Source organism: Neovison vison, chromosome 8, assembly GCF_020171115.1.
Source record: "Neovison vison isolate M4711 chromosome 8, ASM_NN_V1, whole genome shotgun sequence".
NCBI lineage: Eukaryota > Metazoa > Chordata > Mammalia > Carnivora > Mustelidae > Neogale > Neogale vison.
In genome coordinates, this window is record NC_058098.1 from 53,625,613 (window position 1) to 53,653,546 (window position 27,934).

The 27,934-nt window shown below is 43.4% G+C and overlaps 2 protein-coding genes across 4 annotated transcripts in view; one reads left to right on the forward strand and one right to left on the reverse strand.

Moving 5' to 3' along the window:
* DYNC2LI1 (dynein cytoplasmic 2 light intermediate chain 1) overlaps positions 1-22,310 on the forward strand; it is a 69,364-nt gene extending 47,054 nt beyond the window's left edge. Inside the window, exons 13-14 of one of the 3 annotated variants that reach the window (XM_044263614.1) lie at positions 18,832-18,889; positions 21,576-22,310. In XM_044263614.1, coding sequence (XP_044119549.1) covers positions 18,832-18,889; positions 21,576-21,646 — 129 coding nt within the window. In that variant the 3' untranslated portion in view covers positions 21,647-22,310. Of the gene's footprint in view, positions 1-108; positions 125-11,639; positions 12,283-18,831; positions 18,890-21,575 lie in introns of those variants that run through there. The other 2 variants (XM_044263616.1, XM_044263617.1) reach the window with 2 other exon arrangements.
* On the reverse strand, positions 61-27,914 carry ABCG5 (ATP binding cassette subfamily G member 5). Its single transcript, XM_044263613.1, has 13 exons — positions 27,769-27,914; positions 27,020-27,141; positions 20,634-20,770; positions 20,440-20,538; positions 15,295-15,427; positions 11,699-11,838; positions 11,007-11,136; positions 10,327-10,540; positions 10,039-10,244; positions 9,093-9,231; positions 5,553-5,738; positions 1,387-1,499; positions 61-254 (listed from the first exon to the last, which is right to left on the reverse strand). Exons 1-13 carry the CDS (start codon positions 27,912-27,914, stop codon positions 61-63), a joined length of 1,959 nt encoding a protein of 652 aa, XP_044119548.1.
* Between the last annotated feature and the right edge of the window lie 20 nt (positions 27,915-27,934).

Below are 27,934 nucleotides of genomic sequence, written 5' to 3' on the forward strand. Positions count from 1 at the left end.
ACATTCAAAGTAGTCCTGCACGTCTGGGGCTTAAGGTCGTTTTCACAGCCATGTTCTTTACTATCTGCTAATGAGATGATCCCTTATTTTAAAAACAACTATTCCTAGGATGACAAGAACTGGGATAAAGGCATACAGAGCCAGAAAGTTTGTTGTGAATCTGGATGTTGCACCCGGACAGATTCTCTCAATAAATGTAATTCCTTGAGTGAAGACACACATTGGATTAGTTGTCACAGAACCATTTGAGCTGCCTGCAGAGAAAATATGGACAGTGTCAGATGTGATGCTTCCCAGGTACTTTCATCAACAAGTATTTACCAACTACCCAATAAGTACACTTCATCATGGACGATATAGGACATTTAAGAGACCCTGGAATTCATTTTTAGATGAAGCAATAGTGAGTGTTCTGGGCCCTGGCTTCATTTGAAGATAGAAATGGGTTTGTTTCCATTTGGGGTATAAACTCATTACCATAGTATTGATAAAGATCATGATCACTTTTATGATCATCTAGTACTGAATATCCTAAGGTTACTGCTGTTACCACCTAAAAATGTTTAAAACAATTACTAAATTATGCCAATTCTTTAGTTGCCTTCAGGGAGTGGCCTGGGATTTTCATGGCCAGAAGGACCTTGTTATGCTCCCACTGCCTCTAATGGGATAGGGGAACAGACTTTTGCCAAAAATGGCTTTACTCAGCTATACTCTACATACATTTTTAGGGAACAAGAAGCCACTGCTACCTGCTTCAACCTGTTCTGTTCAGTCGGTATAAAAACTGATTCTAGGGGTGCCTGGGTGGTGGCTCAGTCAGTTAAGCATCTGACTCTTGGTTTCAGCTCAGGTCTTGATCTCACAATCATGGGATTCAGCACCGTGTAGGGCTCTGTGTTCAGTGCAAAGTCTGCTCTAGGTTCTCTCCTTCTGCCCCCCTGCCACTCACGTGCGCACAGACTCTCTCTCAAGTAAATAAAATCTTTAAAAACAAACAAACAAAAAAACCTGATTCCACCCAGAGTATACCTCAGTGTACTTAGGCCTGTCATTTTTCTTAAAAGATTTTACTTAAGTAATTTCTACCCCCAACGTGGAGCTCAAACTCAACACCAAGATCAAGAGTCACATGCTCTTCCAACTGAACCAGCCAGGCGCCCCAGGTCTACAGTTTTCTGAGAAAATCAGAGTGGCCTTAAGCTGATGGCCTTTGACAGGTGACTAACTTGCCTTTTACTCAGAAGAACTGTTAGACTTTTATTTCAAAACAATGTTTTAAATCTATTATAAAATATAACATATTTAAAAAATACATTTCCCCCAAGGAATCACTTCCTCAGAGTACTATGTAAAAAAAATAATATTCCAAAATAGAGTACTTACCACAAGTGAAATTCTGTCCATAGAACTCATTGACTATAAGAATCTCAGAGCAGTATTTTTGGAATGTAAAATAACTGAAGATTTTAAAAGGAATGGACATTTCTTCTGTGTTTCTGAAGAAAAAAAAGAGAGCAAGCTGAAATTCAGTAGGCTGTGATAACAGTCCTATTAGATGAAAAGAAAGGCAACCCTCAACCCTCATTTTATGTTTCCTATTTTGAAGATAGTTTTTATCTCTCATGAAAATTGTGCTCACTGTGAAAAACAATTCTGAGAAGTACAAAGATAAACCACTGCCCAGAAATAACTGTGGTTAATATTTTGGTGATATGTGTAACATGTATTATAAAATTTTACGTAAGTGGAATCACACTCTTCATGCTCTTTTCTAACCTGCTTTTTTTCAACCAAACATATGCATCAGGCAGCCTTCGAAGTCAGTAAGCATAGCACTTCATCACTTTTAATTATAGCTCAGTGGTCCATTATAGTAGAAATCTTACTTTCACACTCCCCCGATGATGGATTGGTGTCTAATTTTTTTTTATAAGCATCATTGATATAAACATAAAACACACACCTAACTCATCACTTTAGAGGGTATTTGTGATTAAACAGATTTGATGGATCTAGTGTGTGAAGTGAGAATTAACCATGATACAAGGGGAGAGGATGGAGAGAGCAAGCAGATGTCCATTGTAAAAATGAACTCTGTCCCCTCTTCAGTCTTTTTGCTGAACTTATGGCCTCCTCTGTCCACTATGTAACTTATATCAGTCAACAAATGTGTATTAAATTCTATTTGTGAGGCACTAGTTCTAAGTGTTTGAGGAAGTCAAAAGAAGTGTCCTACCCCTAGAGAACTCACAGTGTAATCGGAGATATAGAATATATATCCTTAAGACTATAAAAATACATAGTGGTAAACAATTTGTACCAAGTATAATAATCCAGCACATGTCAATGACATTGTTGTACTTAATATTTATGGTTTTTACCTATTCCTAGGTGACCCCCCCAAACCCCACGACTTTCAGTTATTGGCAATATTCTAATGCACAAAATTCAGTCAGCCCATTGAGAGGCTGCTAACTGGAAAGGACAGGTAGGAACCTGGGTAGGAAGGAAAGAAGGGGAAGGACATTCTAGGAAGGAAGGACGGTATGAGCACAGGCATGTCAAGGACTGCGTATAGGAGTGAATAGGTCAGAAGGGCTGGAACAGAGGACCTGAAGCTGAGTTTGGAATGCCAGCCAGGAACCTGCTGTTTTGAACCCTTGCAGTGGGTTGATATTGAAAGACCATAAAAGCAGTGTTTTAGGAAAATCAGTGTGGCACCAGCAAGTAGAGGGATCATTAGAAGGGCAGATAAAGAAAAGCAGGAAAGCAAAAGGGAGCAGGTGACGGCAGCAGCTCAAGGATTAGATGACAAAGGATGATGCCCATGAGAGTGTGGCTGCCCAGCTGGCCAGAAGGTTACCCCCTTAAGCAGGAACCACACACCTTCATCTTGCAGTGCACCCCACAGGGTGGAATACTACAGGTAAAGGCCTCACATGCATTTGTGGCGAGACAGCAATGAAAAACCCCAACAAACTGGGGATTATTCTAGTGCGAGGGCCATCCGGGGGAAGAGTGTAGTCATTCATTCACTCAATTCAGTAGATATTTTCTGCAAACCTACTTGGTTCAAAGCCTTGAGCCAGCCACTAAGAAGAACTATAATGATGAATGAGGCATAGCTGCTGGCCTCGAGTCTGCCGTCCTTGGAAAGGAAGGCTGCAACAGAAATGGCAGGCTTTCAGAGAGCTGATCTATCCAAGGGAACAGCAGGCAGGTTTCGTGCGGGTGGCAAAGGGACACACACAGGTTCGTTAAAGACACAGGACGACAATCAGGCTAAATCACGGAAATCCTTGGATTATTTCAGAGAGGAATGAACTGAAGATGTAAATTTATTGACATGGGACTGTCTACATTATATCATTAAATGCATACTTAACTCCTTCACAATAGTACAATCTCATTTTCATTAAAGATTATATAAGAGTCTAGCAAGATACACAACAAAATTTAAGTTTGTGAGACTTCAGTAACTTTAACTTTCTTCCTCATACACTACCATATTGTGTACAGTTTTCCCCCCAAAGAACCTGCATTATTTTGTATGTAGAAAGAACAAAGCTATTTCTGTTTGTGTTTAGAGGAGGAGGCAGCCAAAAATGCAAATGTTGCAGGCACGCAGTCATGAAAGGCAATGACTTGAGGGAAGAATGTGAACTTTATGATGAGGAGGTCAATGGGGCTGGCCCCTGAAGAGCAGAGCTTCAATTCAGTGACAGGAGCAGAATCCAGGTGAAGCCCAGATGTTGAGATTTTGCAAAAAAAAAAAGGAGACTTTGGTAATGCTGGCTACTGCCTGCCTTTTCAGAACAATAAATTTCCTTTTTCTACAAACCAAATACACAAAATAGTGCCAGACTGACTGGAACAAGTAATGATTGCAATATTCAAGAGATGGGGTGCCTGGGTGGCTCAGTGGGTTAAGCCTCTGCCTTTGACTCAGGTCATGATCTCAGGGTCCTGGGATTGAGCCCTGCACTGGGCTCTCTGCTTGGCGGGGAGTCGGCTTCCTCTCTCTCTGCCTGCCTCTCTGCCTACTTGTGATCTCTCTCTCTCTCTCTCTGTCAAATAAAAAAAAATATATATTTAGTAGGAAAAAAAAAGAAAAATATTCAAGAGATGATCCTGCCCAACGTTGGATCTGTACCTTGCTGGCTTGATTTGATTTGTGCATTTTTTATAGAGGCTAACAATCATTTAAGCAACACAAATACAGTGCAATAATGGTGTCATATACAAGGTCCTCCTGGACTAATCAAAACCAGCTCACTTTGCTTTGTGATATTTCACCTTTCTATAACTCACTACAGCTTATGAAGTGCTTCTGATTATCTCATTTGCTTCTCATGTTTCCCTTGTGGCAGAAGGGACCAGATCACGAGCGCCATTTTATAAATGAGGAAACTAATTTAGATAGAAAAGGGACTTGCCCGCGGTCATGTGGCAGATACAAGGCAAAGGAAGTCTCTGACTCCTGGGTTAGTCCTCTCTCCAGGGAGCCACATGCAGCCTGGGAGTCTTCACAGTGGCTTGAGTGGAGCAAAGTCAAGTCCAACCTGAGTTTTCTTACCCAAACATGAATTGTTCTGAGTGTGAAATAATTAAACATATAAATATAATTTTATCTGTAGATGCTCTGGAGCTTTTTTAAATTAAAGAACCAGCCACCTTCACATTTCCTCAGGGAACCACCGCTGCTCACATCACTCACCTGGGACCACTGTCACCCTTCTAAAATTTTCCATCCTTTCTGCTGCTTTTTAATTTTTTTTTAGAGATTTTATTTATTTATTTGACAGAGCAAGAGAACACAAGCGGGCAGAACAGTAGGAGAGGGAGAAGCAGGCTCCCCACAGAGCAGGGAGCCCGATGTGGGGCTCGATCCCAGGACCCTGGGATCATGACCTGAGCTGAAGGCAGAGGCTTAACCCACTGAGCCACCCAGGCTCCCCTGCTTTTTTAAAATATATGTGTGTGTATATATTTTTTTTTCTCTTGCTTATAAAGTGCTTTTTTATAGAAATTCACAAAACAAAGAAAAATATGAAGAAAAAATTAAATTATTACCCAGAGATAATTACTATTAACATTTGTTAACATTTGTGTCCTTCTAGTCCTGATACTTTCTTGATCTTTTATCATGCAAGCTCTTATCTGACTGTTTTTACTTCCTAAAAGAAACAGGGGAATTGAGAACCAGAACAGAGACAGTGCCAGGGCGGAAATGAATTAAATGCATGCAATTTGCTTATAGTAAGAGGCTGTGAGTTTTTCCAGAGAATGGATTGGTTTTCTTCCTCCTGTTACGACATGTGAATCATATGAATAACACACCTAAATTGTCATTTCCTGATTCTCAGTGTGAAGACATTTTACTGAATAAATGGTAAATAGATCAAGGTCTAAATAATGATAAGCAAGCACTCCCCAGACCATAACGTGATACCTTTAGCCCGTGTCACATAGCTTTCCTCTTAATTTGTTATCGAGTGATCATTAATCACAAATCATCAATGAAAATCCTCTGAATTGTTGTATCTTACCTTACTAATCCAGAGCCCACAAGTATCCCAGCAATGCAGAGCAGAGCCACTATGCTGTTGACCACATTTGGGTTTTGGACCATACCAAGTAGCACAAGAGTTAGAAATTCACCAATTAAATGGGGGGCCAAGAGAGCAGCAGAGAAATATCCAAATCTGGCAACCTCGGGATATAAGCCCAGAGTCCTGGAAAAACATAGGGTCTTTAGTTTCCTCTCCAAGGATTATTTAAGAAAAACACCACACGTGCCTTTCATGAATAAGTCCATGGTGGTTAGTTGGTGGGAAGAGTTTGTGGGGTAAGCCACACTTCCCTCTGAGAGGTCTTTTTGGAACAGAGCCAAGCTTGGAGACCATTTAGTAGCACTACCGTTGTTTCTGTTTTCTCCAGCTTCATGTACCACCTTTTCCCTTTCACAGCTTCTTCAGTTCTCAGAGGAAAATACTAACACGTCTTGCACCTTGGTAGCTTAGTTGGTTAAAAGTTGCCTTCAGCTTAGGTCACGGTCCTTGCGTCCTGGGATCGAGTCCCGCTTCAGACTCCCTGCTTGTGGGGACCTTGCTTCTCCCTCTTCTTCTGCCATTCCCCCTCATCCCGACCTGGCTTGTGCTCTCTGGCTCTATCAAATAAGTAAATAAAATCTTTAAAAATATATATTAATGCTTGAACAGTGATCACAACTGGAGCAATTAATAGAGTGGTTGAACTCCCCAGGCTTCTCCAAAAATAACCACATTCTGCCTATGCTGGCACTGCTCCTGTCCTAGCTAGCCTACTCTCCCAGTGTTAAGGGCTCACTCAGCCTACTTCTCTGCTCCTCCATCCCAGTTATGTGGGGTTGCTGCCAGTGTGAAAACCCTTCACTGCCGCCATCATCTGGTGAATTAGCTCTACCAGGTCTGTTCCATTCCATTCTCATCTTGTATCCTACCAGCCCCTTCCATTGATTTGATCTTCATTTTCTTGTAAACAGACTTTCCTACATCCATGCCCCTTAACTCTTAAACTCCTTTCACTAAATACACTTCCTAGATAATAGTATGTCCTCAACAACCATTAGTTATGGCTGCTCTCTCTTCCATCTGTAGAGTAAGGAAAAGGAGTTGGCATGTCTCATATGCATGCCTCCTGACCACGCTCCAAGGCCATCTATCTTTCCTCTCATACAAATCATGAAATTTGCTTGTACTGTTCTCTTTCTCAGTGCAATCCTTTGTGGCTTTTATGACATTCTCTCACCTTTGATGATCTTATGGTATCTGGACCAGGGTCAGTGTTTGCATTCCCGTCCACTGTCATTATCCTCAAGGTCTTTTTAACCTTCCTAATTAGCCATCAACATCAACACTTCCTAATTAGGTATCCTGATCTGTTCCAGTGGCCCCATCCACCTAAGCTTCATCACTCACCAAATCTTGGACTTAAATTTTACTCAGAATTATTCCATTTTCCCAAGATTTCAGATTCTAAAAGTGCTCTCTCTGATCATGGTGTGCCTCCAGCCTCCTATTTCCCCAAATCCCAAGCTGCCTCAGGTCCTTACTGCCCCCACCCCCTACTATTCTTTGCCTTAGCAGTGCCCACACCTTGAAAGCCCTGTTCTTTAACTTAAATTCTCTCCCTGAAGGTGTGCTGAACAAGGCATATTGCTATACTAATCAGATCCACTCTTCTTCACCTGACCCCCAGATCCCTAATTTTTTCTCATTGTAGCACCATCTGTTCACTCCTCTTTATGGAGTCTTCTGTTGTACATAATATGGTGCCTAGCACTTAGTAGGCATTCAACAATTATTTCTGTCATTTAATTGAAGTATTTGCTACAGTAACAGCTGTGCTGCTACTGGAAATGACTGACTTTTTATGCCTGACTTTTTATCAAAAATAGTCATGACCTGTATGCTTACACTGAACCTAGTTTAAAACTGCCGTTTTCTCAAATCTTTTTTTTTTCTAAGATTTTATTTATTTATTTCACAGCTCACAAATAGGCAGAGAGGCAGGCAGAGAGAGAGAGGGAAGTAGGCTCCCCGCTGAGCAGAGAGCCCAATGGGGACTCAATCCCAGGACCCTGGGATCATGACCTGAGCCGAAGGCAGAAGCTTTAACCACTGAGTCACCCCGGGTCCCCTGTTTTCTCACATCTTAAAAATACTTTCTTTCTCATGCACAGTTTTTCGTGCTTCACAAATTCTAAAGTGCATAGGAACCACCTGGGGCATCCTTTTACACATGGAACCCAATTCAGTAGCTGGACTGGCGATTCTGCATGTTAGTCAAGCTCCAAAGTACGGCTGATGCTGGTCCATGGGCCACACTGAGTGGCAAGAGTCTAAATTAGGAAGGTCTTAAATTTTCAGCAACCTTGATTTACTCAAAAATAACTGGATTTTTAAAAATCTGCTGGATTTTTAAATCCATGGATCATGCAGCCTGAACTAGACAGGTCTGTGCTTTACATCATAGATTAGAAATTCAACATGCTCCCAAGTGTCAAAGAACAAGGAGGCTTCATCAGGGCCAGCAGGAAGGCCCTGTGGTCCTTGCCATCATCCTCAGTGAAAAGCCCAGCCTCCTGCTAACTTAGAGCAAGTTAGCACTTGCCAGAATGATGCCAATTTCTAATCACCTGCACCAAGACCCTCCCACTCTTCATCTGGAAGCTCAAACTTATTAGGTGCTGGTTTGTCTTTAAGTTATGTACCACTTAGTTCATAGTAATTTTTCATCTCACATATCATGGGTCTATACACTGGCTATGTTAGGAGCACCTGCTTATGAATCCCATGGCTCTAAGACAGTATCTCAAGAACCGCCTGAAGTTCTCTTGGGACAACAAGCTAGGTACCATTACTCTACTAGAGGCACAGAATACCAGGTACTAACCCCGTCTTAAGGGGAAGCCATGGGAATTAGGGAAGATACTTCTCCCTAGGATGACAAATCCTACAAATAACTACCCATTTTTGGACTTCTATTTTTTAAAAGCTCTAAGAAACAAATAGCAGCATTGTCTATAAGCCATCACTCACAACCTAAGAGCATCAGGGATACTTCATGGTTTCCCAGTGCCTCTTCCCATAGCCCCTCTCCTGTCGCTCAAGCCCGCTCACACCAGCCCAACTCTAATGTCGCAGGTGGGTTGGTGGAACCTCAGGCAGAGTTGCCGCTCCGGCTGACAGGAGCCATGCTTCATCAAAATGCAGCAGCTAGTTGTTGCCCCTACACCTGGATCCCAAAGACTTCAGGGCAGTTTTCTCTGCCCAGGCCCTGCAGAGGATGTGGGACATGCCAGTCCCTGGCACCATGTAGTCCTGTGGTTCTGCTCTCGGGTCCCATGTGACTCCAGCCGGGTTCTTTTATTTGTCTTGAAGCAAAGGACACTGTACTGGTCATTGATGGCCAAAGACAGACCTCCAGGGCTCCAGAAGAGGGAGTTCTTCACCCTGGAGCTCCTCCTTCATCAGTCCCAGTGGCCATGTGGAACTTGCCAGGAGGCCTGACCCAGGAGGACTGAACACCTCTGAACACCCCCTTACCAGTAGCATACACTGCTGAATATCATGGTGGCAAGGACACTGAAGGGGAGCGCATGCAGCACATAGGCCAGCAGCATCTGCCACTTCTGGTACAAGCCATCTTGGCTCTCCTGGTCGCTGACAGCTCGCAGCACAGGAACTGGAAACAGAAGGCAGGTTTCAGAATAGCCAGTCACGACACAACTAAGGAAAAGAGGGCTAGCCCAAACTGAACTTGAGGCGTCAGGGCTGGGTGGTGGGGACCAGCTGGGACTTCCTAGTCTTGGAAAGTGGGGACTGCTGTTGATAGAACTTTAAGTACTTCCCACCACAGAACTCTGCTCTACCTGAATTACAGTATGGTTGCATAAGCTGTCAAAATTTCTTTCTTTCTCTCTAAAGTCAATGGAGGGTTGTCACAAATTCAAGAATATATGTGCATAAGGGTCATGAATGACGTGAGGTAGTTTGTCCTCTTTTTGTGCAGGGTCTTGGCACAGAACATCAGGCAATTAGGCAGTGCTGCTGGATTCTCACTGAGTTTGAAAATTAAGTGCTAGCTGTGCTAAAATCAGCTCCAAAAAGAATAGAATAATGCCAAGTTGACAGGTATCTGGGCCTCCAGGGCCTGTACATCCTAATGGCAAAGATAGGAATACCAGGAATGATCTTTTAAAAAACCCTTCTTGAACCCTGCCCCATCAGCAGCTTCTAACTTCTCGTTTCTCTGGATCCTTAGACCCTCAGCGAGATCTACTTGGTGAACTAATTCACACTATGATGTTAGTAACTCCGTACTTAATCCTTCCCCAGGGGGAGAATCTGGAGAGAGCCAAGGTTAGCTCAGTGAAATACCCTTATAATAGTGGAGTCTTGCAAGATGCCAGCTGGAGAGGAGAGATCATCAGGAAGAGGGGAAGTGCCCTCCCTGCCCCCAGGGGGGCACCTCCTGGGCATGGGCACTCACACAGATTGACAGCGTTCAGCATGCCTGTGTATGGGGTGGCACCCACTAACTGGTACAGGAGCCCCACGCGGTCCTGGACAGCGCCCTTCAGCACATCGCTCGGCACCCGCAGAAGGTAGAAGATGAGGAACAAACCCATGATCAGATTCTGAACAAGACGCATCATCACCGCCAGCTTATTTCTCATTAAGTTCCTTGTCACCCTCCTGAAAGCCAAACAACCTCGCTTTAATTCTCTTTCTCTTATTGGTGGATGTCTAACCACCTAAAATGGGGTGAAGTTCTTACCTCAAGAGAACATCCAGTTTAGAGAGAGCTCCAGGAGAATCTTTGGTTTTGAAAGGAACCATTGGTAATGTTTTCAGGTGTTTTGTTCTTTCAATATTTTCCAAGGTTTTGCGATAAATTGCTGATTCTTTGTAGACAGATTCAATCATTTGAACTCTCTTGTAGGTTTCTATTTCCCGTTCTTTGCTTTGGGTATCCACTGATGTCAGGTCCACTAATTTTTTTTTTCCCCAAAAGAAATGACCCATGTGTTTTTAAATGCATATATATGCACAATGGCTCATAATGTATGTTTTATCACTGATTCAGGAGTACTAGCTAGTACCTCATCCCATCAGAATAATACCTGGTGATCATGCCCATCTGTAAAATCAGAATATTTTAAACCTATCAGCTAGGCCTTGAGGATTCAACTGGGGCTGTCTGGGAGAATTTAGAAGCTGCGCTGAATCTTCTCTGACAAAGCAGACATGCAGCGATTTAAGAGAGGCCCCCACCTCATTCTGATAGGTCATCTATGGCAAGTTATCTGATCTAGCCAAGTTAACTCCTTAAAGAGTGAAATTACCAAAACAAAAGCAAGAATAAAATCCACTAGTGCTGTTGACATCTAGGCAGAAATCTGAGATGACAAAATTGAATGATCATTCATCATGGGAAATGTGGGGGAAAAAACTTACTATAAAAGTCAAAAGGGTTTGAATGTTCGGGACAAGGGTAACTGCAACCACTGAAGAAATCAAGCATTTCTGCTGGTGTCCCACAGAAAACCAGCTCTCCGTAGCTCAGAATGGCGATTTTATCAAAGAGCTGGTGGGAAAATCGATGGCATTAGTGTATATCAGGTCACCATATCCTTCTGGAGAATAAATTTCCAAGCAGTCAGTCCCTATTGATCTCAGCCATGCATCAGGATTCTTACTGTGCCCACTGGAGACACACAAAGCATGTTCCTATTTTTTTAAATCCGCGTTGCCAGTGTGTATCGTGCTGCCTCTGGCCTGGGCCCAGATGAACTCCTGGACCTGGCCAGTGGTCCTAGGTTTGAGGGCCAGCCATGCTTCTGAGTGAGTGACCTTGGACCAGATATTTGTTTGACCTCAGACCCTTGATTCGATTTCGCATCATTTCTAAGTCTCCCTCTTTTCTGTAAAGTGGCAGTACTGATACCCACGCCATAGGATTGTTGTGTGGACCAAAGAACTAGTGCAGAGAAAATATTTGGTGCATGGTAGGTGCCCTTCCCATATCAGGAGCTATTGGCCCCAAGGGCCCTGGTTGATGAGTACTAATCTCTACCTCACGATCCCCAGCTCAACACGTACATCTACCCACCCTTGATGAGTTAAGCAGGAACAAGAGTCACCCTCACCTGGAAGAGCTCAGAGCGTGGCTGATGGATGGTGACAATCACAATGCGGTCCCTGTGAGCCAGCTCTGCCAGGAGGACGACGATTTGATTTGCTGTCATGCAGTCCAGGCCTGTGGTAGGCTCATCAAACAGCATGAACTCTGCAGGCAAGGAAGGGTCAGGTTTCTGAGTCACTGATGAGACTGGGCTCTGGACTCTAAACTCAGAATTTTGAATTACTGAGGCATCTTACCCCATCCCATCTTAAGCTATCCATACAGTGCACCGTGAGAAGTACCTACATGTAAATGGCTTTCAGCCCGAGTCCAAATGAGGGAACCTTACTTCAGAGAACCCACCTCTCAGCTCCAGAGCACATCTTGGCCTTAATCATTAAAGGGTACACGGCAGCAACAAGATCAGGCCTCTCAAATGTACTATGGATTGTTTGGGCTCTGTCCAGAGGACCATGACAAAGAACAAGGGCTGAAGAGTGGACACCAAGTTGTTTTCAAAAGGCTAGCTAAGAGGAGGCTGGTTAAAAAGACATAACCTCAGGGCACCTGGGTGACTCAGTCATTAAGCCTCTGCCTTCAGCTTGGGTCATGGTTCCCAGGGTCCTGAGATCTAGTCCCACATCGGGCTGCCTGCTTGGCAGGAAGCCTGCTTCTCCCTCTCCCACTCCCCCTGCTTGTGTTCCTCCTCTTGCTGCATCTCTCTTTAATACATGAAGAAAATCTTTAAAAAAAAAAAAAAAACATAACCTCACTTCATGTGAAGCACTTTCGAACATTGACAGGGTCTTTGTACAACAAAAAACTGCCTGATATAACAAAGTCTGAGCTGGGATAGGCATTAAATTCTTTAGAAGGTTTAACTGCAGCTATCTACCCAGAAAGTGAGAAGGGCTCTTAAGAATGTCTCTCTTGGGGCGCCTGGGTGACTCAGTGGGTTAAAGCCTGTGCCTTCGGCTCAGGTCATGATCTCAGGGTCCTGGGATCGAGCCCTACATCAAGCTCTCTGCTCAGCAGGGAGCCTGCTTCCTCCTTTCCTCTCTCTGGCTGCCTCTCTGCCTACTTGTGACCTCTGTTTGTCAAATAAATAAATAAAATCTTTAAAAAAAAAAAAAAGAAGTCTCTCTTCTTTGCCTTCTAGTGACTAACCACCATCTGAAGAGCAGGCAGTCTTAGTGGGCCCCTGTGGAGTATCCAGGTGCAGCATGTCCTCTTCCAAGTGCTTATAAGAGCTGAGAGTTCCCCAGTAATGAGGAGAATGACCAAACCCAGCAGGAAAGGCAGGTGACTGGCAATCCCATCTTGATAGCTCCTCCCTCCAAAATACACACTTTTTTGTGTATCATTGAAAGTCCTGCTTTAATTCCTGCCATTTCATATGTTCTTTTAGGCACACCAAAACTCATTGACTTTCTGTAGCCACCACCCCCACCAGTGCTGCTACTCTAATAACAATGGACGGGCCAGAGTCCTGTGCTCATGGAAGACCCTAACTGAACATTAAAACACAGATGCAGTGCTTCTAAGTCCAAGAGCTATTTTGTACTTGGATAGAATAACATCAAGAACTATGTAGTATTTCCATTCCGTGGGTTGCCTCTTTGTTTTGTTGACTGTTTCCTTTGCTGTGCAGAAGTTTTTGATCTTGATGAAGTCCCAAAAGTTCTTTTTCACTTTTGTTTCCTTTGCCTTTGGAGACATGTCTTGAAAGAGGCTGCTGTGGTTGATGTCAAAGAGGTTATTACCTATGTTCTCTTCTAGGATTTGGATAGATTCCTGCCTCACATTGAGGTCTTTTATCCATTTCAAATTTATCTTTGTGTATGGTGTAAGAGAATGATCGAGTTTCATTCTTCAACACATAGCTGTCCAATTTTCCCAGCACCATTTATTGAAGAGACTGTCTTTTTTCCACTGTGTATTTTTTCCTGCTTTGTCGAAGATTATTTGACTGCAAGGTTGAGGGTCTGTATCTTGGCTCTCTGTTCTGTTCCACCCATCTATGTGTCTGTTTTTGTGCCAGTACCATGCTGTCTTGGTGATCACAGCTTTGTAGTAAAGGAGAAAATATTCACAAATGACACTACAGACAAAGGGCTGATATCCAAGATCTATAAAGAACTCCTCATACTCAACACAAACAAAACAGATAATCCTGTCAAAAAATGGGCAGAAGAGGGGCGCCTGGGTGGCTCAGTGGGTTGGGCCTCTGCCTTCAGCTCTGGTCCTTATACAGTCCTGGGATCGAGCCCCACATTGGGCTCTCTGCTCAGCAGGGAGCCTGTTTCCCCCCTCTCTCTGCCTGGTTCTCTGCCTACTTGTGATATCTGTCAAATAAGTAAATAAAATCTTTAAAAAAAAAATGGGCAGAAGATATGAACAGACACTTCTCCAATGAAGACATACAAATAGCTAACAGACACATGAAAAAATGCTCATCATCATTAGCCATCAGGGAGATTCAAATCAAAATCAAATCATTAGGGGCGCCTGGGTGGCTCAGTGGATTGAACCGCTGCCTTCGGCTCGGGTCATGATCCCAGGGTTCTGGGATTGAGCCCCGCGTCGGGCTCTCTGCTCAGCCAGGAGCCTGCTTCCTTCTCTCTCTCTCTGCCTGCCTCTCTGCCTGCTTGTGATCTCTGTCAAATAAATAAATAAAATCTTTAAAAAAAAATAAAATCATTAGCCATCAGGGAGATTCAAATTGAGATTATCACCAGTTAGAATGGCCAAAATTAACAAGACAGTAAATAACAAGTGTTGGAGAGGATGTGAAGAAAGGGGAACCCTCTCACACTGTTGATGGGAATGCAAGTTGGTATAGCCACTTTGGAAAACAGTGTGGAGATCCCCTAAGAAACTAAAAATAGAGCTACCCTATTACCCTGCAATTGCACCGCTGGGTATTTACCCCAAAGGTACAAATGTAGTGAAAAGAAGGGCCATCTGTACCCCAATGTTCATAGCAGCAATGGCCACAGTTGCCAAACTGTGGAAAGAACCAGGAGGCCCTTCAACGGACAAATGGATAAAGAAGATATGGTCCATATGCAATATCGAGTATTATGCCTCCATCAGAAAGGATGAATACCCAGCTTTTGTATCAGCATGGATAGGACTAGAAAAGGTTATGCTGCGTGAAATAAGTTAGGCAGAGAGAGTCAATTATCATATGGTTTCACTTACTTGCAGAGCATAAGGAATAATATGGAAGACATCGGGAGATGGAGAGAAGTGAGTTGAGAGAAGTCGGAGGGGGAGACAAACCATGAGACACTGTGAACTCTGAGAAACAAACTGAGGGTTTTGGAAAGGGGGGTGGGGAGGTGAGCCTGGTGGTGAGTATTATGAAAGGCACACATTGCATGGAGCACTGGGTGTGATGCATAAACAATGAATTTTGGAAGACTGAAAAAAATTAAATTAAAAAGAACTATGTAGTATTTCCAAAGAAACTGGATCCCCAGTCTAAAGAACCTCAGTGATGTCTGTTCCACACAAACCCCTTTCCAAATGGAGACTGTAAAAAAAGGACTGAAAATGTCTGCAGACCCATGGAAGACGCCCAGGCAGCAGCTAGTAGCAGTTCTGGGTCCCACTTACTGGGATCCTGGAGGAGCTGGGCTGCAATGGAGACCCGGCGCCGCTCGCCATTGGAAATCCCCCCAAGGTTGCAGCTGCCAATCAGTCGATCTGCCACATGGCTCAGACTCAGCTCCACCATAACTGCGTCCACCTGCAGGAGACACAAGTCCAGGAAGGCTGGTCATTGCTGGGCTATTGCTCCAATTCATGGAGTTCTGATGGCATGGGAGAGGCAACATACTTCTCTTGAGTGCTCGGGCCACTTTCAGACTCACCACATCCTAGGGAAAACATGCCTACTATGATAAAATCCAATTTGCTCTAAGTCATAATATAGTACATATGTCAGGTTAAAATAAATTAATATAACTGTTTTTCAAAAGTCTCTAGAGCAGCAAAAACTATATTCGTTTCAGGGAAATTCACCAGGAAACAAGGAGAGGTCACTGGACTCATATTTTCAGATGCTGCATTAAGTCCAGCATACAGAAAAATCCCCTAAAGGCATAGGTACAATGCAGTTTTTTTTAATGTTTGGTTTTTGAAATTTTATTGTGTTTTTTTTTTAAGATTTTATTTATTTGACAGAGATCACAAGTAGGCAGAGGCAGGCAGAGAGAGAGAAGGGGAAGCAGGCTCCCTGCTGAGTAGAGAGCCTAATGCGGGGCTCGATCCCAGGGCCCCCGGATCATGACCTGAGCCGAAGGCAGAGGCTTTAACCCACTGAGCCACCCAGGCGCCCCTGAAATTTTATTGTTTTATATGTGTTAAAAAAAAAAAAGTCCTGATTTGGTTTGAACGAACCTTGGCTACCTTATGTAACCCAAATAAGTCCTAGAGTCCTGTGTGGTCCAATCTCGGTGTGATTTTGCATCAAATATAATCAAGCTACCAAAAGTAATTAAAAATAATGCGAATATTTATTTGACTCTCTTTAAAAATTTTCCAGGGGACCCAGTTTATCACCTGCATCCACACTTAATATCCTGTCCCACAGTTCTCCTCGCTCTATTTATCTTGGACTCTGCCGCACCCTGAAACCATCTCCTTAGTCCTCCTCAACTCCCCCACAACAATAACAACTAGAAAAGTTCTTGACTGACTTTCTAATCAAGGAAGTTGGGCTTTCCCTTCCCCTCCTTCTTTCCTTCCTCAGCTTAGCCCATCTCCAGAGACCCTTTCAAAAATCTCTACTTCTGGCCCTGCCTTGCTGATTACCCCTATCTGCATAGGGCCCTGGGGAAAGCAGCTAGAAACAGACTGAAAATACTTATATATATGGTAGTGAGTTTGATTCGCATATACCTCTAATGAGATTGTGTTACTTTTATAATGAAAAAAGAAACAAAACACTGCATTAAAAAATAACAACAAATAGGCTGGAGTAAAAGAGGGGATGATTTGTGGGACAAAGTTCCCGTGGGGATCAGCAGCATGGAGGAAAGGTTTGACCAAAAGAAGGAACACATCTGAAATAAACCTAAAGGAATAACGAGGTTAAAATGCATAAATAAACCAGTATGATTTATTCTGGAAAAAAGAAGGTCCTCCTTTTGCCATCAGAATTGAAGGATTCTGGAATTGAGTTTTGCTTGGCATAGCCAGGTTGAGGTGCTCACCAGCCAGGGCAGATTCCTGAGCATCCCTTTCATCTGCTCTGCAACTCCAAGAAAGGAGTAAAGCTTGCCCCTCCCGGCTCGGAAGGGATGGACATGTATTTAACCTGTTTCACAGGACCCAAAGCCTTTCCCGTGTTTAGCAAACGTTGCAAAACTACTGGGGATGGAATGTACAGTGTCTTAAAAGGAACCCTTGGGATCATTGGGATGCATTGGGATCATCAACCTCTACGCTGTATGTTCTCAGATAAAACTGACTCATTCCTCATATCAACTCCAAGAGAGACACATTATTATCTATTTATTATAGAGGAGAAGACAGATCCTCAGAGAGGTGCATAACTTGCCCGAGGTCAAACTATTTTGCCCGAGGTCAAACTATTAGCAAGTGGCAGAGCTGGGGCTGAGAGACCTGTCTGTGTTCTCTCAAGTGGTCCACGAAGCTCAAGGATTAGCCAACAGTCCAGCAGACACAGCCTGCCCATGTCAAGCACAGCTTTATGTTCAGGTTCCTCAGAGGAGAGATCAGCTGTGCTCTGTCCTGTATTATCACCACCACTTCCTTCTCACTAAATTACTTTATCAGGATTTTATACCCTATGGACTAGATTTGCTCAGAAAGTACTTTCCAGCAGAGAGAACTTTCGCAGGAATTTTAGGGACTGCCAGTGCCAGAGGAACATTTACTGGAGGGATTTTTTTTTTTTTTTTTTTTTTAAGATTTGAGAGAAAGAGCACAAGCAAGGGAGCGGCAGAGGGAAAGGGAGAAGCAGGGTCCCTGCTCAGCAGGGAGCTCGATGTGGGGCTGGATCCCAGGACCCTGAAATCACAACCTGAGCTGAAGGCAGATGCTTAACTGACTGAGCCACCCAGGCACCCACAGGGGGAAAGTTTTTTGCCATCAATCGATTTCAAGGCATCCATGAATTTTCTGAATATTTATGTGAGCATGAGCATTTTCTGGAGAAGAGCTCAGTGGCATTCTTAGATTCATTCTCTCTGTGGGATATGTGATATAAGTGGATCACCAACTCAGAAGCATCTGTTTTTGATGGCATTCCTGCCACCCAAATACAAATAGGATCTTCTCCTGCCCCTTTTAGAGACAGAAATACTAAAGCAAGCAGAAAGTCTGCAGATGGACTCCTCTATCACTCACAGTCAGGGCTACTGTGAACATGCCTGTGCTGAAGACAACCTCCATTTCCTCTCATCACAATGGGGTTCAGGAGATCCCGGAGCTCAGGAAGACATGATGGGAGCTAGAGGGCCTGGGTTCGCATTCCAGCTCTGCCCTTCCCAACCGTCTGATCTTAATCTCGTATTTCAGGAGATATGCCTCCCACATAGGGTTGATGCCAGGATACGGTGAAATACTATGTGTGAGCAAAGCCTGACTGATGCCAGCCAACTAGGAGAGTTCAGAGTACACACACACCTTGTTTCATTGCACTTTACTGCATTCACAGATAACGCATTCTCTACAAACTGATGGTTTGTACCAACCCTGTACTAAACAAGTCTACTCACCCCATTTTTTCAATAACATTTGCCCACTTCATGTCTGTGTCAGTAAAGTATTTTTAAATTAAGGTAAGTATATTGGGTTTGGGGTCACCTGGGTGGCTCAGTGGGTTAAGCATCTGCCTTCAGCTCAGGTCATGATCTCAGGGTCCTGGGATCAAGCCCCGCATCGGGTTTTCTACTCAGCAGGGAGCCTGCTTCTCCCTCTCTCTCTGCCTGCCGCTCTATCTGTGATCTCTGTCAAATAAATAAAAATCTTTAAAGAAAAAAATTTTTAAAGTATATTGGGTTTCTTTTAGACATAATGCTACTGTACACCTCACAGACTGGAGTATTAGTGTAAATGTAACTTATACGCACTGGGAAACCAAAAAACTCGTTGGACTCTATTTTGATATTTGCTTTGTTGCAGTGGTCTGGAACCGAACCTGTAGTATCTCTGATGTATGCCTGTATAACCCAGTTGAATGGTAAGAGCCTTGCAATGCCTTCTGAGCACTCTACGGTAACCTCCAGGAAGGAACGAGAGCTAGGCATCCCTGTGAGGCTGATGGTCCTTCTTGAGGGCCACACTCCTTGCTCCTTTTACTCCTCTGGAATAAAAGCTATCCTTCAGCACTGTTTAGGACTCTCAAACAAAAAAATGCCCTTTACCCACCTGGGCATTATATCAAACAAATCTTCTGGTACTTGGGACACAGCTTAGACCTAATTTCACTCTCCAAGCCGTCTCAAAGTCCAGTGCCAAGGACAGATTGAGCAAGTCCCTAGTGACAGACGCTGCAATGCCTGATAAAAATGGTGTACCCTCAACTGATATGGAAGACTTCCTTGGAGCCTCAATGGCATTAAAAAAGGCCAGCCCTGGAGCCTGAACCGCAGATATAATTTGTGTGCCCACGTGGAGCCTCACCACTGTGGCTTCGCTGAAGCCTCTGAGGCTGATGTTGCTAGTCTCCCCCCGTGACTCTGAGGGTTCCCCAGGGAACTATACCTGCTTTGGAAGTGGCACATCTCTGTATCCTTAGTTCCCTGTTTCCAGTTCAGACAGAAATGAGGCAACAATTCCAGGTAAGGTCCCCACAGGCTTACCTATGACTACTGCCAAATTAGATACATTTAAAGCAATAGATTGAAATGTCAGAAGAGGAGACAAGTCAATAGTTACTTCCTTTGTTAACTTAATCTAGTTTGGATGAGACACATTCAAAAGGCCTCAAAGAAAGTTGAGAAAAATCTCAATAGGGCAAAGTACAGTGAGGAAAACAACCATTATTATTCAAAAACAGAGCTCCTAAAACAGCACCATCTAATAGAAATATAAGCCACACACAGAATTTAACTATTTTAGTAGCCACATTTTAGAAAGAAACAAGTGAAATCAATTTTAATATATTTAACCTGGTGCAGCCAAAATACACCATTTCAAACTTGTTAACCAATATTTTTTTATGAGATGTAGCAAATGCAATTTTAATTAGGGATGTAATTAAATGCAAATTTATCTATTTATTTATTTTATTTCAATCTTTTTTAAAATTATTATTAAATTAATTTATTTATTTTCAGAAAAAACAGTATTCATTATTTTTTCACCACACCCAGTGCTCCATGCAATCCGTGCCCTCTAGGTACCACCTGGTACCCCAACCTCCCAGCCCCCCGCCACTTCAAACCCCTCAGGTTGTTTTTCAGAGTCCATAGTCTCTCATGATTCACCTCCCCTTCCAATTTACCCCAACTTTTAAAAATTAATAAGATATTTCAAATTCTCTTTTTTCAGACTAAGTTTCTAAAATTCTGTGTGTACTTCCCATTCATAGCACATCTCAGTTAGGCCTGGCCACGTGTCAAGCGCTCAAAGCCACAGGTGACCAGTGGCTGCCATACTGGACAACACAGGTCTAGACTAAAGGGATGAAGACTGAAGGGGAGAAATGGGCAAGTAGACGGAAGCAGGGGTGTGAAGCCCCATAGGCTGATACCCTAAGAGGGCCGCAGGAGGCCCAAGGCTACCCACCTTTCTCTGGAAAAACCCCGGGGAGCCATGGCGCACAGCCAGCAGCGCCGCATAGCGTAGAGTCTCCCTCACGGTCAGGTTGCTCAGCAGTGTGTCACTCTGTGAGAGAGGAAGGCAGGAGGCGTCAGCATGGCTGAGACCAGGCTGAGACCGGGCTGTGGGTGGCTGTGGTGGGGTCCCCAGAAAGCACCCACCTGCTGGACATAGGAGAAGCAGTCCTGGAACTGCTCCCTGCACAATGGCTGGCCGTTAACAAACACCTCCCCGAGGAAGGTCCCTGTGCGCCGCAACCTCCCGGACATGGCATCCAGCAGCGTTGTTTTCCCTGAGCCTGTGAGACAAGAAAATAAGGCCAGAGAGGACTCCCTCCATGAGGCATTGCTGGGCTGTCCCCAGACACTCAGTTGGTCTAGCACCAACTTGCTCTCTCCTAACCCCCTGGGTCAAACTCTCATGGTACCAATGAGCCTTTCTGGCTTGTCTCCTGAGTCAGAGAGGGACAAGCCATTTCTTTCATCTCAGTCAGGACTGGAGGAACTTTGCCTGTTTATGGGTTTTTACAGCTGTTTTGAGTTGAAAAAGAAAATAAAGGCAGTTTCTTTCCCCTGGTTTGGTTTTTCTTGGGTTAGAAATTAGATGATACCATTAGGACAAGGTACCAGCCAGTCCCTTCTGTTCACAGTGGATACAAACCTACATGAGCCCAGAGAGTCAATGGAGACAGGAACCAGCATTGGCAGGCTACTAAAAAGTTAAATTAACAGAGGAAATAGGCAGAAGGTTCTGAACTGTCTGAAAAGATAGCAAGAGAATTCTACCAAGGATATGATGACTTGTGCAAAACTAAGAGAAGATCTTTTGTTCAAATATTATAAAGAAACTGCCTCTTGCCATGAGGGATACAAAGATGAAGCCAAGCTCCTATGCAGTGGTTTTCTTAACTAACCCATGGCTGACCAAGCTCAGGGTTAGCTCCAGCATCTTCAACAGGGTGGGAAGAGAGGAGGGGGACTGTAAAGAAATGAAATGTGGTATCATTCGAGCTGTCTTTCAAAACATGTTCTGAAACTTCCCAGTCATGATCCTAGGCCTTGTATCTGGTTCTGAATAGAATCTTCCTTGCCTTCCCTTTCTAGGATCCAATCTCCACTCTGACGAAAGGTCCAAATGTCCTGGAGCCTGGATCCCCTCACAACATCAAAACTGACCTGGCTGAGGTCATCAAGGTTGCTTCCTTGTTGCCACATCTGGTGGGCACCTTCCTGTGTGCTGACCTCTCAAAAGCATTTATACCATTGCTTGCCTTTCTCTGTAAAACTCTGTCCTCTGGCTTTGATGCTACTTCATCCTCTTGGTTTTATCCCTCTGGTCTGGCTGCTTCTTCCCAGCATCCTCTGGGTGACACTCAGGGTTCTTTCTTAGGCCTTCTGGTCTTCTCATGTGACACATTCTCACTGAGCAACAGAGCCCCAACTTGCCAGCCAGCATGCAAGGGAGACACCTTGGAGGTAGATTCTCCAGCCCTGCTCAAGCCTTCAGATGACTATAGCCCAGCAGACTTCTCACTACTACCTCAAGAGATACCCCAGATAGAACTATCCAACAATGTCACTTCCAAATTTCTGACTCATAGAAATCCTGAGAGGTAATAATGATTTTTATTGTTTTAAGCCACTTATTTCTGGGATACTTTTGACATAGACATGGATGGCTTGGGGTGCCTAGGTGGGTCAGTCAGTCAAGTATCCACTCTTGATTTTTGGCTCAGGTCGTGACCTCAGGGTTGTGAAATCAAGCTGTGTGTTGGGCTTGTGCTCCACACACAATCTTCTTGTCTCTCTCCCTCTGATCCTCTCCCCACTGTGCACACTCTCTCGCTCTCTACAATAAATAAAACCTTAAAAAAAAAAGGTCTCTTTTTGGAAGATATTTCAACTATTTATTAACTCGTTAATGAAAGGACCAGCAGAGTGAAAAAGCTCATTCAAAAAAAGAATACAAGGAGAAAAAGGATACAAGAAACTAACATGTATAATCGATGGAAAATAAACCATCAAAAATATGATGCAAAGTTAGACATGCAAATAGTTAATGCCCTAGAGTATCACATGAAAAGGTACAGGTAATGAAAGAAAAATAGACAAACTGGGCTTCATGGAAGTTTTAAATTTTTGTGCCTCAAAAGACACTATCCCCAAGGATGCCTGGCTGGCTTGGTTAGAGAAGTGTGTGACTCTTGATCTTGGGGTCATGAATTTGAACTCCACACTGGGTATAGAGATTACTTAAATAAATAAACTTATAAAAAAGAAAAGGGACACTGTCCCCAGTATAAAAAGACAACACACAGGATGCTGGTGGAAATACTTGCAAATCACTTATCTGGTATTAATATCAGATTAATATCTGAATGTATGGAGTGCTTCCAAAACTCAGCAACAACCAAAAAAACCCCAATTAACCCAATTCAAGATTGGGTGAAGAACTTAAACAGACATGTCTCCAAAGAAGATATATGAATAGCCAATAAGCACGTAAGCTTTAGGGAACTGCAAATTAAAACTGGAATGAAGGCACCTGGGTGTCTCAGTCTGTTAGGTGTCTGCATTCAGCTCAGTTCATGATTCCAGGATCCTGGGATGGATCCCTGTATTGGGCTTCCAGCTCAGTGGGGAGTCTGCCCTTTGCTTGCCCCTCTCATGCATGCGCATTCTCCCTCAAAAATAAATAAAATCTAAAAAAAGAAGACAAAACTGCATGAGATACTACCTTGCACCCTTTAGGATGGCTACTATCAAAAAACTGGAAAATAAGTGTTGGCAAGGATGCAGAGAAATTGGAATTCTTATGCACTGTTGATGGGAATACAACATGGTACAGCCACTGTGAAAAACAGTATAGAGGTTCCTCAAAAATTTAAAAACAGAATTACTATATGACCCAGCAATTCCACTTCTTGGTATATCCACTAAAGAACTGAAAACAAGCTTTCAAACAGGTATTTGTCCACCCATCTTCATTTCATTATTCACAATAGGTAAAATGTGGAAGCAACTTAGGTGTCCATTAATGGAGAACAGATAAGCAAGTATGGTACATATATCAATGGAATATCTATTCATTCTGCTTTAAAAGGGAAGGAAAATTCTGACATAGACTACAACATGGATGAACCCTGAGGTCATTATGGTAAGTGAAATAAGCCAGGCACAAAAAGACATACAATATGATTCCACTTATATGAGACAGTAGTCAAAATCATAGAGACAGAAAGTATAATGGTGAGGCAAGAAGAAAGGGGACTTATTGCTTAATGAATGTAGAGCTTCAATTTTACAAGATGAAGAGCTAAGGGGATAGATGGTGGAGAGGGTTGCACAACAACGTGAATGTATTTAACACCACAGACCTGTACACTTAAAAATAGTTAAGTGGTAAGTTTGATGTGTATTCTACCACAATAAAAAAAGAAAAAAGAAAACAAAAGGTTAATGCCCTGAAGGGTAATAAAACCATGACCTTTGGGGTTATCTTCCCTGAAAGGACAGAAATTCTAACTAAATAGTCCTCTGCAAGGGAGAAAGCAGCCCAGAGTCTAGGTCCCAACTGATAGTAAATATTGAGTTAAATATAGTTACCCTCCCCTGGAGTGTTGGGTGACCCTAGGCAGACTTGCCTTGCACCATTTTGTCAGGTACCTAAGTCTTTTACCTCACTGATAAAGATTTCAGAAATAGTCTTGTATTAGGTAGGACACCAATGAAATCATCATTTTGTGAAACACTAATAGTAATTCATAGAATTGATTTGTTCACTCAGTGATTCAACAAATATTTACCAAGTACCTTCTATGTGGCCAGCCTTGTTCTAGCTGTTGAGACTACACCAGGGAAAAAAAACAAAAACAACAAAAAAACAAAGACAAAGCTCCCCCACCACCGGGGGAACTTACAGTCTACTATGAATCCATGGTCAGTATCCAAAATGATAGATGTTGTCATAAAGCCATGATTAGGCATCATCAGAATCCAGCCCAAGAGCTCCCAGATCAAGGCCTCTAACCCATTGTCCTAAGATGTGCATGAAGCATGACACTGGCTTGTGGGACACCATTCTGAGAAAGTGAGTTCATTCTTTGTTGTATGCAATAATACCATCCTAATCCTACAGAAGGCAACAAACAAATCACAGGAGTAACTCAGCTTTTCTCCTTCTTAAAGGAAAATTAGAATGGCCCTGGATATTATGGAACATATATATATTAGAAATGGTTTGGGGGCACCTGGGTGGCTCAGTCAGTTAAATGTCCAACTTGTGGTTTTGGCTCAAATCACGATCTCGGGGTCATTGAGACTGAGGGCCATGTTGGGCTCCAAGCTCAGCAGGAAGTCTGCTTGAGATTCTCTCCCTCTGCCCTTCTCCCACCCCCAATAAAAATTGAAAAAAAAAAAGAAAGAAAGAAAGAAAAACTAGAAATAGGAACAGAAAATCTCAGCAGAGTATAACAGTTTTAGTCAAAGAATTCCTTCTCGGGGCTCCTGGGTGGCTCAGTGGGTTAAGCTGCTGCCTTCGGCTTGGGTCATGATCTCGGGGTCCTGGGATCGAGTCCCGCATCAGGCTCTCTGCTCAGCGGGGAGCCTGCTTCCTCCTCTCTCTCTCTGCCTGCCTCTCTGCCTACTTGTGATCTCTCTCTGTCAAATAAATAAATAAAATCTTTTAAAAAAAAAAAAATTCCTTCTCATTTAATCTTAATGTTACTACTGTCAACCAGTTTTCACCTGCTATAGCAGGGGAAAGGCTATGGATTTAACTCTCCAGGTCAAACGAGGCTGTCCATGCTTGACTTTTGTCACAGACTTGTGTTACCCACTGATAGTCAAGAGAATAATGCAAGTGGGTAATGCTAGTAAATGTCAACAATATCAGTGCAAGCAAGAACTCAATCAGAAAGCACCTCTGAAGCCAATTTGTAAGAATCTTTCATCCTTAAATTGTGCAGGATAACTTACAGCAGTGGACCCAGTGGTGTCCACACAGAGCCTCTCATCAGACTCAATGCACCCATCCTCCAGGTGCTGAGGATTCACAGCTGTGACGCCTATGGGGCACTGCCCTCTGACACAAAGGGCTTCCTCTCTGGAGGCTAGACCCTCCTAGGACAATAACTGGCTGATGCAGTGACACAAAGACAAACTGTAATTCAGTCTCAAGTGTAGATATCCCAGGAAAGAGGAGAAGATGGGAAATGGGCACACAGATGGCCTTGTAGAGTCTATAATATTTAGTTCCTTAAAAACAAAAAGGATCTGAAAAATAAATAAATAAAAAACAAACAAAAACCAAAAGGATCTGAAGCAATTATGGTGTAATGTTAAGATCTGACAAAGCCTTACACGGTATTTTAACTAAGTTGAATGTATATTTTTTTTTAAAGATTTTTTATTTGAGAGTAAGAGTGAGAGAGCACAAGCAGGATGAGGGGCAGAGGGAGAAGCAGGCTCTCCACTGAGCAGAAAGCCGGATTCAGGACTCCATCCCAAGACCCTGGGATCATGACCTGAGCTGGTCAGACACTTAACCAACTGAGCCACCCAGGTGCCCCTAAGTTGAATTCAAATTAAAAAAAAATTTTTTTTTAAGATTTTATTTATTTATTTGACAGAGAGAAATCACAAGTAGGCAGAGAGGCAGGCAGAGAGAGAGAGAGGGAAGTAGGCTCCCTGCTGAGCAGAGAGCCCGATGCGGGACTCAGTCCCAGGACCCTGAGATCATGACCTGAGCCGAAGGCAGCGGCTTAACCCACTGAGCCACCCAGGAGCCCTCAAATAAAAAAAATTTAAAAAAAAAATTAAAAAAAAAATAATAATAATAAAAAAAAAATTAAAAAAAAAATTTTTTAAAGATTTGATAAAGGGACGCCTGGGTGGCTCAGTTGGTTGGACGACTGCCTTCGGCTCAGGGCGTGATCCTGGAGTCCCGGGATCGAGTCCCACATCAGGCTCCCAGCTCCATGGGGAGTCTGCTTCTCTCTCTGACCTTCTCCTCGTTCATGCTCTCTCTCACTGTCTCTCTCTCAAATAAATAAATAAAATCTTTAAAAAAAAAAAAGATTTGATAAAACCAGGTATTGTTATATAAACATTCTTGATATTATTTCCTATTCTTGCTTATTGGAAATACATCATAATTTTTTTTAAATAATGAATACAGAACTAAATGGGCATGCAACCTTGTGGCTTGCTTAATTCCTTATCCTACCTCTTGGCAGGGTAGAGATCAGGGGAATTGTGTTTATTAGCACCCTACGTGCCAGGCACCATGCTGAGTACTTTCTATACTGAAATAGGAATTATCTGACATGTTAGGCAGGATTTTATTCTTTTCCAAGGATCTCTCTAAAGGCTTCACATTAGTTCCAGATTCCATTCAGGAAGACATGTCACTTGGTTTCATTCTAATATCAAACTTCTAACTCTCTTGCCACAACTTAAACTTATTTCCTTAATGTTCAAAGCAAGCGAAAGCCTTTTCTGAATGCTCATTGAGGATGTAAATTTAAAGAACTCTTTCCCAAGCTTACCTGAGCTCCCTAAGATGCACAGGATCTGCCCGCTCTCGACGTACAAGGAGACATCTTTAAGGATCTGCCTGTCCCACCGCTGCCGGCAAGATGTGAAGTCCCACCAGGGCCCAGCTTGGTGGCTTTAAAGGGAAGAGAGTGTGAGGCTCCAGAAGGGACCAGACCCTTGTCCCCCAAGCACTGATCCTAGCTGTCTCTGGACAGGTTCCTAAATATGGTTGGGGCTCAGCGTCCCTCTCTGCAGACACTGGCAGGTAGCGACCAAGAAATATCATCTATGTAAAGCCCCTGTCCAGGAGCTGCTCTGAATGCCAGCTCTCTGGCAGTGTGGGAGATAAAATATACAGGACATGGTTTATTCCTTCAGCTGACCACGCATTCCTTCGCCAGGCTTCACTACACTCTGGGCTACCCCAAGCCCTCTCCATCCCCATGGCACAGCTGTATACAAAGAGGACACAACAGGAAGGGATTAAGGGGCACAAGGCAGAGCACAGCTGCCTCACTAGCATAGCTTCCAGGACTTCCCATGGGCAAGAGAAGGACCGTTTGCCACTGCTCCTCATTTACTACTGGCAGCCCTTTCCCTCCATTCTCTCCACCCTGATCCACTAAGGAGGGAGCCCAGAGCCTCCACATATCACCCTCATTAGTGAAAAAAGCCAGCAGAGACCCACCTACCTCGGATCACCACCACAACTCAAAGCCCAACTTCAAACTCCTAGTAGGCTAAAGAGGCATGGACTTACCTGACATGGTAGGAGACATGGAGAATGCCCAGGCTGTGTCGAGGCTTTGAAGCAACTACGGGAACCTCCTCTGGGGAGTTCTGGGGGTCTCTGTTTACTTGGTTCCCCAAGGACCCCATAGGGGTCAAAGATGCAAATTCATTCATGGCCAAAAAACAGGCAAATT

Coding starts and splice junctions, on each gene's coding strand:
- ABCG5 (XM_044263613.1), bottom strand. CDS start 27,914: ATGAATGAATTTGCATCTTTGACCCCTATGGGGTCCTTGGGGAACCAA. Junction 15,428..20,439: donor CGGGGTTTTTCCAGAGAAAG/GTGGGTAGCCTT, acceptor TGTCTCCTGCAG/GTGGACGCAGTTATGGTGGA. Junction 1,500..5,552: donor GTGGGCTCTGGATTAGTAAG/GTAAGATACAAC, acceptor TTTTTTCTTCAG/AAACACAGAAGAAATGTCCA.